General features: G+C 41.2%; 1 protein-coding gene across 2 annotated transcripts in view; it reads right to left on the bottom strand.

Annotated features, from left to right (window-relative positions):
* The window catches only part of INO80 (INO80 complex ATPase subunit), a 69,657-nt gene extending 50,695 nt beyond the window's left edge, over positions 1-18,962 (bottom strand). Inside the window, exons 1-9 of one of the 2 annotated variants that reach the window (XM_030034658.2) lie at positions 18,698-18,962; positions 9,615-9,800; positions 8,572-8,738; positions 8,416-8,483; positions 6,775-6,936; positions 4,848-4,968; positions 3,379-3,593; positions 2,270-2,323; positions 494-697 (exon numbers count right to left, since the gene is read on the bottom strand). In XM_030034658.2, the coding sequence (XP_029890518.1) occupies positions 494-697; positions 2,270-2,323; positions 3,379-3,593; positions 4,848-4,968; positions 6,775-6,936; positions 8,416-8,483; positions 8,572-8,738; positions 9,615-9,757 (1,134 nt within the window). In that variant the 5' untranslated portion in view covers positions 9,758-9,800; positions 18,698-18,962. Of the gene's footprint in view, positions 1-493; positions 698-2,269; positions 2,324-3,378; positions 3,594-4,847; positions 4,969-6,774; positions 6,937-8,415; positions 8,484-8,571; positions 8,739-9,614; positions 10,415-18,697 lie in introns of those variants that run through there. The other variant, XM_041128176.1, reaches the window with a different exon arrangement.
* Positions 18,963-19,947: the final 985 nt, after the last annotated feature.

Below are 19,947 nucleotides of genomic sequence, written 5' to 3'. Positions count from 1 at the left end.
AGTCCATGAAGCTGTCACTTGGCCAATAAAAAAGCAATCACAGAAAAATTCCGTGCCCTATATATAAATTACAATATCAGTTTACAGCAGAGGAAAAAAGGAGGGGGAAAAAAAAAAAAAAGAAAATTCAATGTGAATGAAAAGGTGGCTTGCCTTCTGGACCCAGAATGATGTACAAACCATCACAAGAGGTGGCCCTTACCAGCACTGAGTTATGTATGTCTGTAAGACACGCATTGCTTCTCTAATCCCTTCCTCTATTTCACTCACTTGTAAAGAATTTATGCAGTTTGAAGGCTTTTTTTAATCACCTCTAGCTAACATTAGAAGAATTATGTAGAGAATTTTAAGATAGCAGAGGAAACACATGGAACACCACTGGAACAGAACAAATAACTGCATTTCATGGCCTGGATTCAGAAACTCAAATTACACGGTCACTTCTGTGTCTCCTCAACAGGTTAATTATCAGCAATCTGCGTTTTTGCTGTACCTCTCTCATCTCCTCATCCAGCTTGCGTTGCTCCAGAGCCTCTTTCTCAGCTCGTTTACGATGTTCTTTTTCCACCTTTTCATACTTTTTCCAATACAGAAGCATCTCCTTGGTAAGACGACGTGCCCGTGGTAGAGTTTCCTTACAGTTTTTCTGGGCCTGGATAGCAGCTCGACGTACCTCCCTCATGCACTGATGGGCAAGCTAGAGAGAAATAAGGTTTTGGAAACGGTGGTAAAATGGGCAGATTTTAAAGAGAGCCAGCAATAAACAGCAACAAAGTTAATTATAACCAAATCTGATCCTTCAGAAGAGAAAAAACCATGATACTTTACTCAGCAGTAATGCTTCTGAAATGGCATGAGAGAACATGAACTTCCAAAAACCTCCTGAGATGGTGGAGAAGCCAAAACCTGAAGACAGTTTCAGCATGGCATGGTACTTAAAGGATTGATCTGGTGGGTAGGTCCTTGAAAGGGACTCAGGAGATCAGAGTTCAAGGCCTGCCTGCAACTCTGACTCACCCACTCTAGACACTTTTCTGTGGTTCTTTTCTCACTGTTTTAATAAGGCTGCTGCAATAGCAGTATCGGTGGAACACAATCCCATTCACGTTAATACACTGAAAAGTAGGGGAGTATCCTACTATTTTCCTACCATCTCATGAAGAAGCATTAATACAATGTAATTTTTTGTTCCAGTACATAAATTCATGCCACTGTCACAATGGTCAAAATTGCTGGGTTTGATGATGTTTGTGACGTTTTTTTCCCTCCACTAAAATTTGCACATCAACAATTCTAACACACGGAGTTCAAATGATCAAACAAAAGAAAGAAAAAAAAGCAGAATTTCAAAACCTTTAAGTCTGCTGCATCACTCACTTGCTAAAATACAATTTGTGATACTTAAAAATACAATAATCACAGGCTATTTGCCCAGACATCACAAAGAAATCCAGTCTCTGCTAGCTAAGGAGGACCATAGTAGAGAACCTACCTACAGCAAAGTTTCTTAAATATATACATGCAGGTTCTGTTTTCTGCATCCCTTACACGGAAAATGCTCCCTTTCTTGATAATGTATATACAGAATGGAAAATTTCCTACATCATCTTGTCTCTGACGATTCTCAGCCATATACTTGATTACCTTTTCATTAGCCATGTAAATGAATCAGACACTTGACCGTAACACTTGAAAAATGCAGAGAAAGCCATTACCAAGTGTTCCTAAAGTAAAGCCGCCTAGAAACAATGACACTTCTCAGAGAAGACTCTGATTAGGAGATAAATTCCTTTTGCAATCACTTAAGCAGAAAATTGTTCTATTTTTTATCTTGGCTCCTATATATATTTATGTAAATTAACACATTTAATATTCCAAGAGCCCTTTTGATTTGAACAAGAATGCTTAAACCAGCAAATTCTAGCTAGTGGATAGATGGGCAGTTCAAAAGCCAACAAAGTCATTAATTTATTGTATCAAAGATCAGGAAATTAAAAATGTACAAACTGAATCTTACGAAAGCCAAAAGGATCTCATGAAAGAAATTCACGTTGCTTGCTTCATCTGTTGCTTATGAAACATGCCAAAATGACACAACTAAAAAATGAAAAGCCTTACACTAAATGACAAATTACTTCTATACAGTGCTTTCTATTATACTGCTCTGCTAGTATACTCAGTATTGTAAGAAACAGAAGAAACATAAAGACATTACAGTTGGCTTATTACATCCAGTACAAGTAACAGTATAAAGCTAAACAACACCTACCTTTTTGCTGTTGGTTAGGAAAAGGTTGCGGGCGGAGGCTTTTTGTTTGTATGCCTATAAAAGAATACCATCTTAAAATTAGTTAAAGGGTAATTGCTTCACAGTATTTGAAAAGGTCACTATCCAGTCTTCAGCAGATACATGTGCCAACTTCAGCCATGCACACTATTGTATAATTGGGTACAGGTACTGTAAGTATTTTTTATTTTGACTGAAACAGCTTTTCATCCTTAATTATTGAAGGCATACATAAACGTATTCCAACTCCTGAAGGAATAGAGTGTAAAACACCTCCCTTTTCAGGATCGTTTCTTTAATTACTACTATTGGAAAGCAGGGTTCTTCTATTCCACTGTTATCACTGACGTAAACAAGAAAAATTTCCACTGTTTCCCAAGGATGTTAAGAATTAATGTAGATCCTACATTCTTCACGTGATCAAAATCAGTCTTTTGAAAAAATAAGGTCTATCACATTGCACATATCCTTTGCCTGGCTTACAAGTTCATAAAGGATGATACAGCCATCACTCATAATCAACTTCCTAGAATTCAAAGTCTGTTGACTATGAACTCCAAAAAGAAGGTTGTAAGGTCCACTCTGATCACATCTCAGAAAACTAGCAACAGTGAACCCAGCTTTCTATTTCAAATGTGCCTGTAGCTTGTCCTGTAAATGATACAAACACTTTTCCCTAGACTGTTTCTGAAATAAGTTTCAAAAAATACTTGTGCTACAATGATTGAAACACTCCTTTTCTGAACTTTATGTAAAACCTAGATATTGATTTAGTCTACATTGCTATCCTGTAGATTACTAGGAGTACCTGCTAGAGTTTACTGTATTATTCATAGAAAAGGGTTGGATAGCCAAATGAAAGCAGTGGCAAAGCACTGCATGATCCATTTAGCTATCACTGGTGGTAAGAAATTTGAACTACACTTTGCTTACGGATTACAGAATAATCTATCTGTTTGGTCATTAATGACCACCAGAAAAATCAGGTCTTACTTCACCCTGTTTTTCCAAGTGTCAACTCCCCACTAAGTTAATTTTCTATTTCACTTTCTTGCTATCATCACTGATCTAGTGCCATTAGCCAAGCTCACCTTTGGCAACTCCTTTTTAACAATGCTAAGCCACACTTTCCGCCGACGTGCATTCAGTTGCTCAATAGTCAAATGCTTTTTCTTGGACCCAGGTGGTGGTGTGTCATGAGAAAACTTGGCAAAAACTTTGGTCTGGTGATGGTGGCGTCGTGGTGACTCTTCTGAAGAGAGTTCTTCATCCCGTCTCCTCTTTTTCTTTACTTTTTTCAACTTGCCTGCATGACAACAAGGATCATACTTTTTTTTTTTTTTCTGTTTTTTGGGATACATTTAGTCAGGTATCTTTCCTGAGTAAACTATCCCAGTCAATTTATGTGTAGAACCAACAAAAAAGCCAAACTTATCCATGTTTGCCAATTCTGGTATCATCCATTTATCATATTAGGTATTTCCTCATTACTTTATAATGGAAAGATTTTCCTGTTTAATAAATAGAGTGGAGAAATGCAATTTTTCCACCCAGGGAAAGATGCCTTAGGAGTTAAAATGTCTGGGACCTTGTGCAATGTTTCATGATTTGTGGGAAAAATCTACTTAAACACATGTAAAGCTAAGATATTTAAAGGTAACAACATTAGCATTTGGTAGGATAAGTCTCAAACCAAACTTCTCAGCAGTTGAAAGAGATTGGCATGTTATCATGTATTACAGATACTAGTTTTCAGAGGAAATTGATACTGGTATCAGATATTAAAAATATTCTTTGTGAGTATGCAAAATCATGGATGCTGCAAGATTAGTTAAGACAAAAAAAAAATGCACAGTTAAAGGAACTTGCAGAAAGATAGGAAGGAAGGAAGCCCAAAATAGCCCCCTTAAAACACAGCTCAAACCTAAGTACTTGCACTAGACAGAATTCACCTTACGCTGACAGTTCATAGCCTTCTCTTCCTGCTTCCTCACAGATCTACAGCTGCTGCCAGCTCAATCAAGAAAGGAAACTGTACTTCCTGGCAAACATGCATCTGAGAAACTCCAGCTGAGAGGTTACAGCAGTAATTCTATTTTAACTCACACTGGACATCAATTCTGAGTTCCCTCTAATTTCCAGAAAACATTCTCACTCCCCATCATTTCTTGTTCACTAGAATTACATATTCAGGAATAAATGCAGCAGGTACTGTGTAAATTCTTACACTTTTCAAGGAACTATACTGTTTTCAAAAAACTCTGACTAAATGGACCATGATATACAACAGTATTTATGGATTCCAAAGCAATGAATAAAGCTCTAAGATACTTACTGCATAACTCTCTCATTCTAGATTCAGAGGCCCACAAAGAAAATCTAAAGCCATGAACTCTCAATTCACACTCGTTTTTTTTCACCCTAGCTTTCTAGAAGCCACAAGATAAAGCACAGTATTTTCTGAAGATTTTTTCTTTGACTGAATTGGGTATTTCCATGCAAAACCCAAAAGTAAGTTTAATCACAGCAGCCATTTAAAAACAAAGGTTAGCGACTTCACCTTTCAATTTTTTCTCTTCTTTAAACTTCTTCTTCTTGGGCCCTAGCAGGTGGCGCTGCTGCTCGTAGTAAGGATCATGTGTAGACAGCAGTCCTGCACTGTAGTACTGATATTGCTGCAACTGAAGTGGATGTAAATGAGCACAGTAATGGAAAACAGATATAGCAGATAACAGAGATAGCAGGTAAACAAGTTCAGATCCTGATCACAAATAAGAGATGAGAAAACATGCAATTCTCCATATTTAGCATTGTTATCAAGGATCACACAGCGTCCAAAGTGAAACCACTGCTCCCAGAGGTGGCCTCCAAGTTCTACACTGGGATCCAAGCCTACCCAATTGAGTAAGATTGGAAAAGTGGGCAGTGAAGCTTACTCTTTCAAAACATACTGCTCTATCTTTTCCATATGGGTGCTGCCCAGCAAGACAGCACATTACATGAAGTAGTCCAATCATGGGCCTCCTGTATGTTTTGCTCGCATTCCCAAATTACATACATGTTCTACTTTATCATTCCAAAGGATGTAAAAGGACGGGTTTAGATAAAACGCATTTAAAAGATTTCCACAGGGACAAAAAACTTGAACATTCAGATTTTCCCCAAATTATCAAAAAAGTCAGTATATTTCAAGCATTATTCAACTAAAATATTAAAGAACTATACACAGGTTACGTATAAACAGGCAAATTAAAGACAGTACAGGTCAGAAATTGACTATTTAAAACCCAAGCATACTATTAAGTCAAAAAGATTTTTGAAAGGTGAGAACATCAGCATAAACAAACTGTTGTGTACAGATGTGTGTTGTGTGTGTGTGTGTGTCCCCAGCAACCGTGTACTGCTGATCCAACAATACCCTGGTTATTTCCACTGGATATTATTTCTTCCTAGTCTGGAAATAAATATTTGTGTAAAATCTAACAAAAGTTATGACGTGTAAAAATTGGGTGTATTAATATTTGTGTAGTTATGCAACATTTCAAGAAACTAACACAATTTGGTTTAGAACTTAACAAGTAAACAAAGGAAAGAAGTGGGCAGAAACAAAAACCTGAGTGGGAAAATATTTCTTCAATCTTCTGGAGAAATTTCAAAAGAATACGAAACAAGAAGACAAATTTTAATTTCAGACACATCCTCTGATAGCAGAATAGGATGACTTCATCTGATACTACTTTCTGGTGCAATTCAAAACAGCGATGAAAATAATTTCTGCAAAAGCCCTTATAATTTGAAGAAATATTAGAATCAAAACAGTCATAGAATTTGGCCTAATATTAAGAGAAATGCAAAAATGCAGCAGACTATTTTCTTATAAGAAGGGAAAAAAGAGAGTATGAGAAGAAAACCCAGAATAAAAAAGAAAGGCAAGAAAGAAAAAAAGAAAATCAAGTAAAACCCCAAAGAATGACAGAAAACAATAAGGAAGAAAAGTAGGAACTCCCTTTCAAGAAGGTAAACATCGCCTTACTACTCATCACCTCAATGATGATCCAAGTATACTGCTTTAGGTTTAAATATACAATTTTAGTCTTGAACAGTAGCTACTACCTCTATTAGAATTTAACCCACAGCACCTCAGTTTTCATATATCTTATGCAAATCTTGCATTCTAGCACCCTGTATTTGCTCTAGTGACTGGGACAGAGTGCTGTGGAAGCTATATATAACACGTGCCGGTACTAGCTACATAAATTACTGACAGATTCTCGGCATAAAGCATCAACAGCTTTTCAGTCTGTATGTAATTAATTAAATAAACCTTGTCTGAAACTGATGTTAGATTGTTCTAGTCTATGAAACAACAGCATATTTTCCAGTCCACAAAATATTACGGGTTTTGATAAAAATGTAAGAGCAGTTAAGATAACGCAGTTAAAGGAAAGAATAAAAATCAAGGAAATATAAAAATTCTGGACTTTTACCTCTTTGTCTTTGCTATATTTACTTTGATGCAGTTTCTTATATTTGTGTAATCGCAGCATATTGTGAAGTTCCTCCCTTGAAAGAGAAAATTCTTCTTCCTCCTCTCCATCCTCATCACTTGGTGAATCTGTGTCACTGGAGTCATCACTCAGAAGGATACTCTAACAAGAATAAATGAAAACTAATTTAACAATCACAAGTCCCTGTACTGAGTTGTTTATTTATGCAAAGCACTCTTGAGCCTTTACGTAATAAAGGGCTGCGGGTCTGGCCCAACAACAATACTTAGCATTTACAAACTGCCTTCCATCTGAAATGCCTCAAATAGAAAATAGTTTTCTGAGGTACAGTACTGTGTAGCAGTGAATACGATACACATTTTCTGATGTGGGGGGAGGCAGTTTTCTGTTAGTTTGCGATGTTAAGTAATTTTAGAACCCACTTCTTCTGTTTGTGGTCTCAGAAAAGCAGCAGTGAGAAAATCCAGGATACCAGCAGGGGCATTTTGTGATGTATGGTTGCAGGTGCTTTCCTACCCCATTTGTAGTTTGTCCTGCTATTCTACCACTTCCACCTGCATCAGTTGCAGCAGCTCTGGGTCTTATCTGACCTCTTGGCAACCTGTGTTTGCTAACTAAGGCTACAGTACAATGAAAATGCAAAGATGGCATAAAGCCACCATTCCAACTCTCTCCTTTCATCCTTATTTGGACCTTGTACTGAGTTCACCTTAGAAACAAATTTTCAGCTGAGTCCCAAACATCCATTTAATATACTGCGTAACACATAATGTTAATTTGGACAGTGTACTAAAACTACTTCAAGTTTCTGAATGTATACTCACTGTGAAATTTAACTAAAATGCTGCTGCTCACTAAAACTGAAATGCCTACTGTCCATTTTGCTACACAATGAAAATGAGAGCCTCAAATCTACAGAGACTATAATTCTATTTTGTTCTACCCAAAGTCTAATACGACATTCATTACCAACTATCACATACTCTTCTTTCTTTGCAATTCCAAGATGAGAAGCCTCTGTAGAATGTATTTTTTGCTTTGGTAAGTGTTTTTCCTTAATGTAAAAAAAAAAAAACCAACCACCTGAAAAAAACTCCATTCCTTTCTTCTTAGCAAGGGACGCTAGCTCCAGTTACTTAAAAAAAAAAATATATAGTGCAGTAAACAACAAGCCAATATAGAACAAGACTAAGGAATTCATTTGGAGCCCTCTTTTCAGCAACACAAGATACTACATCTCTATATCACCTTATGCCTCTATTTCAGTGAGATTTTTGCATCAATTAATTTGCACCACATGATTTAGGGCAGCTCTTAAAACACATTAGTCTAGCTTTCTGAGCTCTCAGTAGTACATGTAAAATAAAATTAAATGGATTACTGAGATGAGAACAAACTTAATGTAAACTTACTGTATTTGGAAATTGTATTTGTAATTTGTGATAATGCTCTGACCAGTGCTCAACTTACTTTCTTGTTGCCGCCTGCTTTCTTACATGTTTCTATACCATACTCTACATCAGGTGACAAGATGGAATGACTCACCACTGTCTACAGGGTGTTGACTGGAACTCTACTCACAGACTTCATAATAGCTGTACTTCTTTCCAATATTCTTACCTTCAACCACTTTCTGCTTTTCTTCAGCTTGGAGAAGTTATACAAGCTCCCTTTTTCAGACTTTGGTTCTGTTTAGAGGAAAAAAAAAAACACCCAGATCTTAAGAAATAATGCTTTTCCCAAAGAAAGCAGAGATTTGACCTAGTGCATGCCTACCTGGCTGCAGTACTCCATTCAGGGAATGTGTGTTCAGCATCCCAGAATTCCCTGCTCCAGAAGACTCCCCAAGCAAAGAGTTTGGAGGCTCTTCCTTAATTTGCATCAGGGGATCCCCAGACTGAGGCAGCAAAGGATTGTCATCCAATCCATCTTCACTTTCATCGCTGCAAGAAGATAGGTAATATGGTGACAATGAAAGGAAATACTCAAATGAGGAGATGCCCATGCAACTTTCTTACATGTGGCCATTTGTCTAAAGGTTTGAGAATTGAGACAGCTTCAGATGTAATTTTACGTATTTGAAATATTGCTGTTAATAATTTCCTATTAACCCCTCAGCAGTAATCATCAGACCAGCCTGGCTATGCTATCAACCTACACCTTCAGTCTTTAACCAGGTATCTAATTTGAGACACATGAACTAAGCAAGAAACTAATATCAAGTCAAGCCAAAGCACAATATTGTCATCCTCAGCACTACTGTACATGTAAGAAATAAAAAGCTATACTTTTTCTACTCCTTGTGTGGATCTTATGACACGCTTGTTAATATACCTTTATCTATTACCCATACAGTTATCAGTTCTCTAACTCTACAATTCCAAAACACTGATGAAATTAAATGTAAATTGTTTTGGGACAGAAATGTACTTTGATGACTCACTTCTCATTGCTACAACTAACTTACTTATAAATTTTGTGTCGGATGGCAATCTTTGCATTTCACTTATGGCTAACAGGCCATGTCCCTGAAAAATCAACTTAGTGCTTCTGCATCCTACTTTTTGCAGACAAAGAAAGTTTTGGTCACTCAGCTATGAAAAAGAGCTTTAAAACTTTGTGCTAATTTGTACGTGGGGTGGCAACACACTGAGTTATCAGTGTGAGCTAAGAGAAGCACAGTCCAAAATCTTTAAAGGAGAGTTTATAATGAACAAGTCACTACTAAATCCTTAATACGGTGTTGCCTGGGAACAAAATAATGAAAATGCTTATCTTTCCTTGGTATTCCTAAGGGAAAATGGAAAAGGTTTTGGTACCTTGATATACTCCTGTTAAAGATGGCAGATGTCTGTCGTAAAAACTGATCCAGTCGCAGAGCTTTCTCCAGATATTGCAGGTAAAGGGGTTTTGCCAGCTCTGAGCAGCTGCCATCCTCCCTGGCACCCAGCTCTGAGGCCATAGAACAAACTTCTCCTCATGCACAGGTGCCTCTGAACACACAGCTGTCAAGAAGAAACAACAGTCATCACCATCACCACCTCTGAAAGGAACGAACATGGTGAGCAGGCAAATCTACTGCACGCTACACCAAATGCTAATATTTCACAGAACACATAACCGAGGTAGTTCTTGGCAAAAAGCTTAGGTTGCAGTTAATAGATATATTAAACAAACAAACAGAAATTCACATTAAACCTTCCACCACGACATTACCACAGCCAAAACCTAGATTCTTAATTTTGTTTTATGACTTCGTGGATGCCATTTGATAGGAATGAGCACTGCACTGACCTAGTATGATAATCCAAGTGGTGACATAAAAATGCAAAGTACAACAAAGCCAGTCCTTGAACATTTAAAGTAAACTTTCATCACTATTAAAGATAACATGCTTAACTCTGGACAGAGGGCAGACGTGCATCATGAAAGCTGAATGAAAGCAATTACATTATTATTCTTAAGTTGAATCATATATATAAACTTACTCCAAAAAGGAAGACCTACTGAAAATACTGTTCTTCTGTTGTTTTTACCATTCAGTTCACAGCTGCAGTCTAAAGAATACTTGTAAGACACTTCATTTACTTTAAAGCAAAGCTACTCTTACAGTACTCAGAACATAGCTGTTACCTGTTGACAAACAAGCTACAAATACTTGACCAAAAAAAATTCCGTTCTAAAATTCAACTGTTATCTTTATTAAAGAAAAAGTAACACATAACTAGCAATTTATTACATACTTTTTATATTTACAAATTTAGAACATACTCTAGCTTTATGTTTTTTCAACTAGTAAAAACAGCCTGCCAGATTTTCATTTTTTGTTTTCAGGATTTTAGATTCTTTAAAAAACAAACACATCCCCCCTGCAATATTTGCATAACACATACTTTAAAAACAAAGCTATCAAAACATTTTATTGTTTTGTCAACTGCAGTTTTATTTTCCTTCAACTACAAAAGATGTCATAACAACTGTAACAGTAATAGCTCTGTCAACTGGAATTTTCTTCGATGACAAAAGATGCCATCATTGTTATAATAATAGTGAGAAAGATAATTTAAAATTATTTCCAAAGTCACAGTTGGCGCTATATAAACAGAATTGCTGTCAATACCCTAAGTATGGTAATATTTACTAATTAATAAATGCCTTAAGCTTTTGCTTCTGGTGGACAACAAAAATAAAACCAGTCAGCTTTTCTAAGACTTTGAATAATTGTTCTTCTGGAGATTCTTCTGGTTTCTATCACTTCTTAAAGATATTACAAAACCTGAAGCAAACTTCACATTAGTTTACTGCAAAACATTTGTTCAATTATCAAATTGTAAATGACTAAATTGTTTTAAGCTTATGTAAGCGAAAACACAGATTGAGTTTCTGATCTTCAAATCATTCTCTCTTCATGTACACAGTCCGAAAACCAGCACCTAAATTTTTCCAAGTCTTTTATCCTCAAAAATTGCAGAACAGATCCAGAACTTCTGAAGTTACAAAAAACTATGATAAGCAATTACCACCTTGAGACTAATGGCTGTGGTTGAACAAGAGCAAATTTTATTATTTCTTAATGACCACCTAGCCTTGAGTTAACATCTTTACCCATACAGAATAAAAAACAGCATGCCAGAAATTGTTAGACAGGCTAACAGCCCTCATTTTAAAATTATTTTTAGACTGAAGCGATCTAGGTTCAGCTTTCTATATGCTAGATTTTCATACACCTGACAGCAACGGAATGATTGACGTCTGTTACCAAATACCCCTTTCCAGAAGAAGTTAAGAGACAGAACAAAGCACCTGAAAGCTTTCCCTGTAAGGGTATTAAGATTCATGTTTTCCAAGAAACTTTCATCTACATATGTCATATTGCTTAACAGCCATCTGAAAAAACACATCCTAAAATCAAAAACTGTCTTCCAAGAGACAGGGCCATGAAGAAAGTAAAGAGTTTAGAAAACAAGAGGAAACATGAACCTTGTGTCTCTGATGGAAGAAATCATTTAGGAGGGTATAGAAAAGGACACCAAGAAGGTGAAAGTGGTTTTCCTTCAGATCACCAATAAAAATTATATATATTATAGGAGCAAGATTCAATCCCTCGTATCATACCAGAAAAAGTACGGTGATCCCTTTTATCACTCCATTTCAAAGTATCCGTGTCCTGGTTTCGGCTGGGATAAAGTTAATTTTCTTTCTAGTAGGTGGCATAGTGTTATGTTTTGGGTTCAGTATGAGAATAATGTTGATAACACACTGATGTTTTCAGTTGTTGCTAAGTAGTGTTTATACTAAGGCAAGGATTTTTCAGCTTCTCATGGTCAGCCAACAAGAAGACTGGAAGGGCACAAGAAATTGCGAGGGGACACAGCCAGGACAGCTGACCCAAACTGGCCAAAGGGGTATTCCATACCATGTGACGTCATGTCCAGTATATAAACTGGGGGGAGTTGGCAGGGGAGGGATCGCTGCTCGGGAACTAACTGGGCATTGGTCAGCGAGTGGTGAGCAATTGCATTGTGCATCACTTGTTTTGTATATTCCAATTCTTTTATTATCATTATTGTCATTTTATTACTGTTACTATTATCACTATTATTTTCTTCCTTTCTGTCCTATTAAATTGTCTTTATCTCAACCCACAAGTTTTACTTTTCCCTGATTCTCTCCCCCATCCCACTAGGTGGGGGGGGAGTGAGTGAGCAGCTGTGTGGTGCTTAGTTGCTGGCTGGGGTTAAACCATGACAATCCATCAACATGAGCATGTGTTATATTAACATCCTATTATTTTACTTTCCCAGCCAAAATGTCACATGCAACCATTAATTATTTTACTCAGAAGCACAAGGCATCTTTCACCTGGCTGCTCTTTGCAGAAAACCTCCTTCCCAAAACTCAACATTTAGTGGCATTGCCTGTCCTTGAGGCACTGCAGGAAAGAAAAATGCCCCAAGGGGCACAAAGCCCACAGGACTTTATTTGAATTCACCACCTCTGAGAAAACTAACAAACCAAATGTACTCTTTTGCACCCCAATGAGCCTTGTCCTCACAAAACTATAGAAGCTTAACAGCAAAACAAAGGGAAAGAATTAAGATAGATTTGAGGTGAAGTTTTTAATTGCAGGACAGCAAACAGGCCAGAGACAAAACAAACACAATCATATTCCTGATCTAAAATGAGTAACTAGATGCTTTTCTAGCTGCCCAGACGCATTTGCCAAACTGCTGGTCTACGTGGATCCACCAGACTGGATCAGCGCCTCTGCTCCACACAGGCTGTGGTGCTCATCCGGCTCCACGCTCATACAGCTTAGGAGATAACCCAGCAGGGGAGTATTTCTTTACTTGTAAGATATAAATACCCCTATGAAAAGAAGATGCTATCAGATGTTTTTAGTGATTAGAAAACAAAGATATTTTCTCAGGAGTGGCTCATTGCTACTGCTCAGTGTTCCCAGGCAAATATGAAAGCAAGTGAGAATGCCCTCTGTCTGCAATGACCGCAGTAACTGCAGAGTAGGTTTCATTCCATACTTTAACGCATTAAATCCCCTTGTTGTGTACACTATACTAAGTGTGTACACTTACACGCTAAGTACCTGTCTCATCCGTACTTTTTTCAGATACCCATGTTCTTAAATATTACTTCCCAGATCAGGAAACCTTACATTTCTGCATTTAATAAAGTCCTCCTTTTGCTGACATAAGTACTCTGCATTTCACCCGTATCAAGACATGCTTTTGCTTGTCTTCCTATTTTAACTGTCCCACGAGGCTCCTGTACATACAAAGTTAGTCACTCTTGTCCTCAAAAGAGTTACTCGTCTGTACCCCGCCTACCGACTAAACAGATAAGCACAGCAGAGCTTAACAATATTCTTATATGTATTAACAACGCCCACGACAAATGTAATAAGTGTTACACAGGCATACTGAATAGCGAATAGCTCAGCCATTGAATTCAGCCTTTCATTTATTTATATGCTAAGTCACACAGTGCTTCTCTGCTGATCAAAGTAATAATACGGGAAGCTAATTGACAGATACTTCTTTATTCTCTGTTCTTTTCTTCCCACTCTAGGTCTTAAGAAACAGAGATTTCCAATGGCAAAAACTGCTTGAATACTGAAGCAAGAGAAGATGGGAACAAACAAGTGAGAGGCACACAACAGCCTTATCCACTACATTGGGCACCAGTGTTCAGACATCACCAAGACATTGCTTCAGTGGATTTACATGGTGATGACACTCATTCTACTTCTCTTTGCCATTTTTGAAACAAATATATCCTTTTGCCTGCTCAGTTTAAGGAATATTGCAGAAATACAGATTTTTGAAATGTTTTCATTACTGATGGTAACATTTAGGTAAATACTTGTATGTTACAGGCAGTAAAAGGACTGGATGCTGCACAGTAATCCTTCTGCCATCACGACTTCCTTACTGATACACACCAATTTTATGTTAAGTTTCAGTACCGAATTCAGTACTTAAATTTTCTTTCTCCCTTCATCTCCCCTAGAGTTGTAACAGTTTAGAAAATCAGAATTTGGAAATAAATAGCTGCTGCACTGCCTGGCTGGCACTTTGAATCCTCCAACATTCTTCCTTAATCAGAAGCTCACACTGAAACCATCTAATTGTATCATGTGGCTCTTTGAATTATTAAAAGCACAGGTAAAATATCATCAGCAGGATCTGAGTTTAGTTTTTTATATATATATACACCAACTTCATACAAATAACCTTCATAATCATATATATATTTTCAAGTGATCTAAGGTCAGTTCTGAAGAAGCCTTCCTTATCCTGTTTTAAATTACACTGCTTAGTTCAGTGTTAATGTAGGTATGGGGTTTCTTCACTCACTCTGTTTTTTCAAGTCTGCCCACTATAACGTCTAGTCAGTAAGTAAACAGCCAGTTCGGAGAAGAATCCTCCAAGGACGTCCTCAGAGAGCAGTTATGTTCTATAACAAGGTTTCTAAGTTTTATACCCACCAACCCACACCAACCAAACAGCAAACGCACTGCTCTCATGAAGCAGCTTAGCTTTAAAAGTAGATTCTCCCAGTTTAAACAAATATCCACTGGCTATTTCTGAATGAAGTCCAAGTAGTTTTTGCTACTGGTACCAATTTAAAGCAGAAGCCCCATAAGCAGCAAGTGCGTGGTTTGGCACTTGTGCCTAGCTACAAGCTAGAAAGGATTTGCTTTGTACGGCTGTTTGAAATCGTACGTTTTCCTCCAGAAGTCTCTTGCTCCCTGCCCCCCCCCCCTTCAGTTGCCGGCATCTCTACACCTCAGGTAAGACCCAAAGGATCACGTTTTCTTCTCTTCATGCCTAACACTAACATCAAACATCATAGTAAATAATGATAACAACTACACTTCTAGTTGAGAGCACATACCCAAGCACAAGCTGCCACAGAGGTAAAAGGCACAACGTAGCAGCTAATCCACAGTACCTCTTCTTAGCCCATGACAGATGCAAGCCAAATCAGGGAGGTAAAACTGATTCAAACAGTCTTGCCTGCCACACAGTAAGTGCACGTATATTAAGCGTTACCAGCTGGCAGGTGAGCACACTTATTTGTTCAAATATTTCAGCCCTTACAAAAGCAGAGTTTCTTAGCTCTCCTCGGTCCAACTGGTATAAGTGCACCGACAAAACATTCAAGTGGACAAAAAAACGAAATCCCCGTTGACACACAGAAAGTACGTATTCCTCATATCTCTATTTACAGCATTAAAAAGTTCCATCCATAAAGCAGGTTTAAAAACTGGGAGCAAGAATACAACCTTCTATTCTTAGTTCCCTCACAATTTAACAATTTTCTGTTTTTTTTTCCACACATGGGTCTTTTTGTTCTTTGCATTTTGACACCAACTTATTTTGAGAGATTTTCCAAACTCATACGAACACCTAAGATACTTTTCTTTCTTGAAGTAATTTACAATTGAGACATACAACTCTTACCAGAATAGCACAACACTGTACGAATTTCCTGTAGTAACATCTCCAGAATAATCCCTGACACAAACATACATATCCACACAGAAGAATAAGTCAAGATCTATATGGAAAACTTACATTAATACAGTAGTATCAGTTAGGTATATTTTTGTCAGATTTCTTTATAAGCATATAATCTTCAATACAAACAATTCTGGTGGCCTAAAAAACCTGAAGAGGTATTTTGCTTGGAGGAGAATTACACACTCTTCTTTCCCCTCTCACATTTTAGCTTGCTTTGATAAATGTATAGTTACACTGACAATCATCTTCCAGAGTACACTATATGCCACGTCTTAAACCAAAACATAATGCCCATATAGTCTTATTTATACCAGTGTCTTAAATATAACTTTGATACATAAGAGATTATTGCTTTAAAAAAAGCAGATAGGAGGATATTTCATACAAACCTAAAGCCCTCAGTCTCCACTAAACTCAAGTTGAATGAATAAAAGACATGTACATACAACCTAAGTGTGAGTACACACCATTTCAGTTTGAAATTAAAAACAAGCCATTTTTAATTGCTTTTCTGAGTAATGAAATCTAGTTAAAACTAGATACTGTCCTATATACAGTACTTTACTTCACCGTTGCGCTTTTGTGGTAAGGTTTTATATTGTTTTTCAAGGAATGAGACAGCATTTCATTGATCTCTGTTCCACCTTTTAATTGCTTTTAAATACAGGGAAGAAGAGCCAGCGGGGCATAGGCTCTGAATTTTCTAATTGCCAAAAATAACAGTCACAGATAGGGGCCTAACTGATTATTAAAAAAAAAAAAGGCGCTATACAACTCTACATAAAATTTAGCAGAAGCATACACATAAGTAAACAACAGAATACCTTAAAACATACCAAACACAAAAGTTGGCATGTCACAGCTCTGCTTCCATGTTTAAACTAGCAGAAAAATCACTAGCCGAAAAAGAAACCTAACTATTTAATTTTTCAATTAAACTAAGTTTTGTCCCAAAGGGGCAGTTAACAGTATTTATGGAGACCTCTGACAATGCATCCACACTTTCTGCTCTACATAACAGCACTGTTACCCTCACACACTGCCATTGCTTTGCTCCTCCTCTCTCTGTGTACACAAAATACAAACTGCATGGATGTTTTCCGTTTTGTTTGGTTTTTACTCCCTCCACCCCAGACCACGAGAAGGGAACTATGTCCAAGAAAGCTCTAAGAGGACCATTTTCTTCTTGCCATGTAAAACAAGCCCTAGCATGTAATTTAGCTTGTCAAATAGCATGCTTATTACAGAATTTAGAGTTTATTACGTTATACCCAAATGGAAAAAAACTTGCTCATTTGAACAGTCAAGAAATGCAAGGCAGTATTTTAAGCAACTTAAACAATATGTGTGTGAGAGATGGACTAGAAGCGAATTACAGGGAATATCCTCAAACACTGGGAAAAGGTTCAAGCTACAGTCCTACTTCTTGTACTTTTCCCCTCACTATCTTGCCAGCCTCTGGATGTCGAGACATACTCTTATACGTCCGCATTAGCGACAACACAAATACATCATTTCTGATTCATGTAAATTAAAAAAAGATGAATGCCGGCCACATACAGCCATATCAAACGTACTGTAGAAATCCATACAGTAGATTTGTTCATATGAGAGAAAACTAAAATTCTAATAATGCACGTAAAGATATTTCGCTACAACAAAAGGAACTTGACTTGCACCATTTTCTTCATGCCAAGGAGAAAATAATCTAAAGGAATTTATTGTTGTCATCTACAACACTGAGGGGAGGGAAACTTACCACACAGGATGAGCAACGGGGCAACAAAAAGAATGTATAATGCTCAATGATACTAGTCACAACAGAAATTGTGTTAGGCTACGTGTTTGCAGCGAACCGGGATTAGACTTTATACCACAGCTTCACACCGGTGCTCCCTGGCGCACGCGTTCCTCAGCGCAAACCTAAGCCCGAACTCTGTCTTTACGTACAGCGCTTTTCATCAACGGCCCCGGTTCGGCGCGCAGCACCTTCCTGCAGGTGCCGGCGGCTCCTCAGACAGCGCTTCAGGCAACGCCGGGCCTTCGCGAAGGCGGGCACGGCCAGGAGGAAGCTCGCACTGAGGAGAAGTCTCCCCGTTTTCACAGCCGCGTTGCATCACGCGGGCGGTACGGTACGGTACGCCCGGAGACCGCCCTTCCCTCGGCAGCCGGGGGCAGTCACAGGCCCAAGGGCCCGCTCTGACACATCTCCCGCTCCCCCCCCCGCGAGGGACTAAGGAACCCCCGCGGCGCCGCCCACGGCAGGACGGACGGGGACGGGGCCGGTCCCGCTCCCAGGCCCGACCCGCAGCAAGCGCCTGCGCTCCCCGTGAGGCGGCGCTGGCGGCGGCTCCCGCCCGGCCCCTCCCGCCCCGCCGCCCTCGCTGCGCGGCGGCCCCCCCCCCCCCCCCCCCCCCCCCCGCGCACGCGCTCCCGCCCCCCGCGCGCACGTGCGCCCGCAGGTGCACGGCGGCGGCGGCCGTCCCCCTCCCCCCCAACCACCACCGCCCCCCCCCCCCCGCCCGGTTCGGTTCGGTTCGGCCCGCCGCCGCGGACGCTCCCCCACCGTCCCGTCCTTCCCTCTCCAACCCCCCCCCCCCCTCTCCCCCGGCGTGTGAGCGGGGGGACCCGGCGGTTCCTGCGCCGGTCTATCGGGGCGCATCCGGCGGGCAGGGCGGGGAAGGGGCCTGTCCCTTTAAGAAGAGGCCCGGCTGCTGCGGCCGCCGCTTCAAGCGGGGTGGGGTGGTGGTGGTGGGGGGGCTGGGGGTGAAGCCGCGGCCTGCCCAGGCGGAGCCCCGCTACCGCCTCTCGTAGCCCCCGGCCCGGCGTGTCCTTGCTCGGTCGCCGCGGTGGCTCACCTGGGGAGCGGGCCCGGCTCCGGCGCGGCGGCGGCGGCGGGGGGGGGCTGGGGGTGTCTCCTGGGCTCGTTCCCCCGCTCGCTCCACCCGGCCTCTCGCCCCGCGTTGTCGGGGCTGGCGCCGCCCGTGTCCTGCCGCGGGGCGCTCTCGACTCCTGCCTCGCCAAGATGGCGCCCGCGCTGCTGCTGAGGAGGTAGGCGGCGGCTGCGGGCGCTGGGACGGCGGCGGCGGCCACTTTCGCTCACTGAGAGGAGAGGAGCAGGGACACGGGGAGCCATGGCGGGGGGGAGGAGAGGCGCCATGGCCAGGCCTGAACAATCGAGCCCCGCATACCTCCCCGCCGCCCCGGCCCGGCGCCTCGGCCCCGCCGCCCCGCTCGCGTCGCCGCAGCCGCCGAGCGGCCCCCCGCGCCCGCGCCGCGGGCGCCGTCCCCACGCGCGGCCCGCGGGGCGCCCGCTCCCATCGATGCGTTCCCGCGGCCGATTGGTAGAGTCTGGCGGTGACGGAAATTGCCGAAGGGACTCGGCCGAGGCGGCCGGCTAAGCCGGCGAGTCTCGCGTGAGGCGGGGTGGGCTCTCGCGATGCCGGCGCGGGGAGGCGGAGGCGTGGCGGAAGTGACGCCCTCTCGCCCTTGAACCGCCGGAAGGGCGGCGGGGCGTTCGGCCCGGGGCCGCGGTCACAGACCCCCCCCCGGGTCCTCCGCCACCCCGGGGCCGCGGGCCGGCCGGGCCCCTCTTCGCCTTCCCGGAGGGGTGGGGGGGGCAGCGAGGCTTCCCCTCCCTCCAAAGCAGGCGGAAGGCGGCCTGGGCCCGGCCCGGCCCGGCCGCCCCCGCGGGGACCTGGAAGCGGGGCACCGTCACGCTTAACAGCAAGGCGGGCGAAAAGGGGGGAAGTGGTGGAGCGACGGGGCTTTTTTTTTTTTTTACTGCGTTCCTTTCGTCGCACCTGAAGAATCGCATCGCAGGAGCCGAGGGCAAAACGGGCCTGGAAGTTAACTGTGAGGACACGTCGCAGTGTCGACACGGCTGTTGAGAACAGCCGTCTCCCGAAACCCATTAAGTTGTGCATTGACAGTAAATCCTTAAACGGGTGATTAATCGAGATCACTTACTGCCTGGAGATTTGTACTTCATGACTAAGCTCCGTGTCATCCTAGCACGGAGTAGGTACCACAATGACTAGGAAATAAAAATAAGACCGTTGCTACCGCCCCGGTAGAACTCACTAAAGAGTTGTCCCGACTAGTTACG

This window comes from Aquila chrysaetos, chromosome 2 (assembly GCF_900496995.4).
Source record: "Aquila chrysaetos chrysaetos chromosome 2, bAquChr1.4, whole genome shotgun sequence".
Lineage (NCBI taxonomy): Eukaryota > Metazoa > Chordata > Aves > Accipitriformes > Accipitridae > Aquila > Aquila chrysaetos.
The sequence above is the reverse complement of the archived record's forward strand: the minus strand, read 5'-3'. Positions and strand labels throughout refer to the sequence as shown.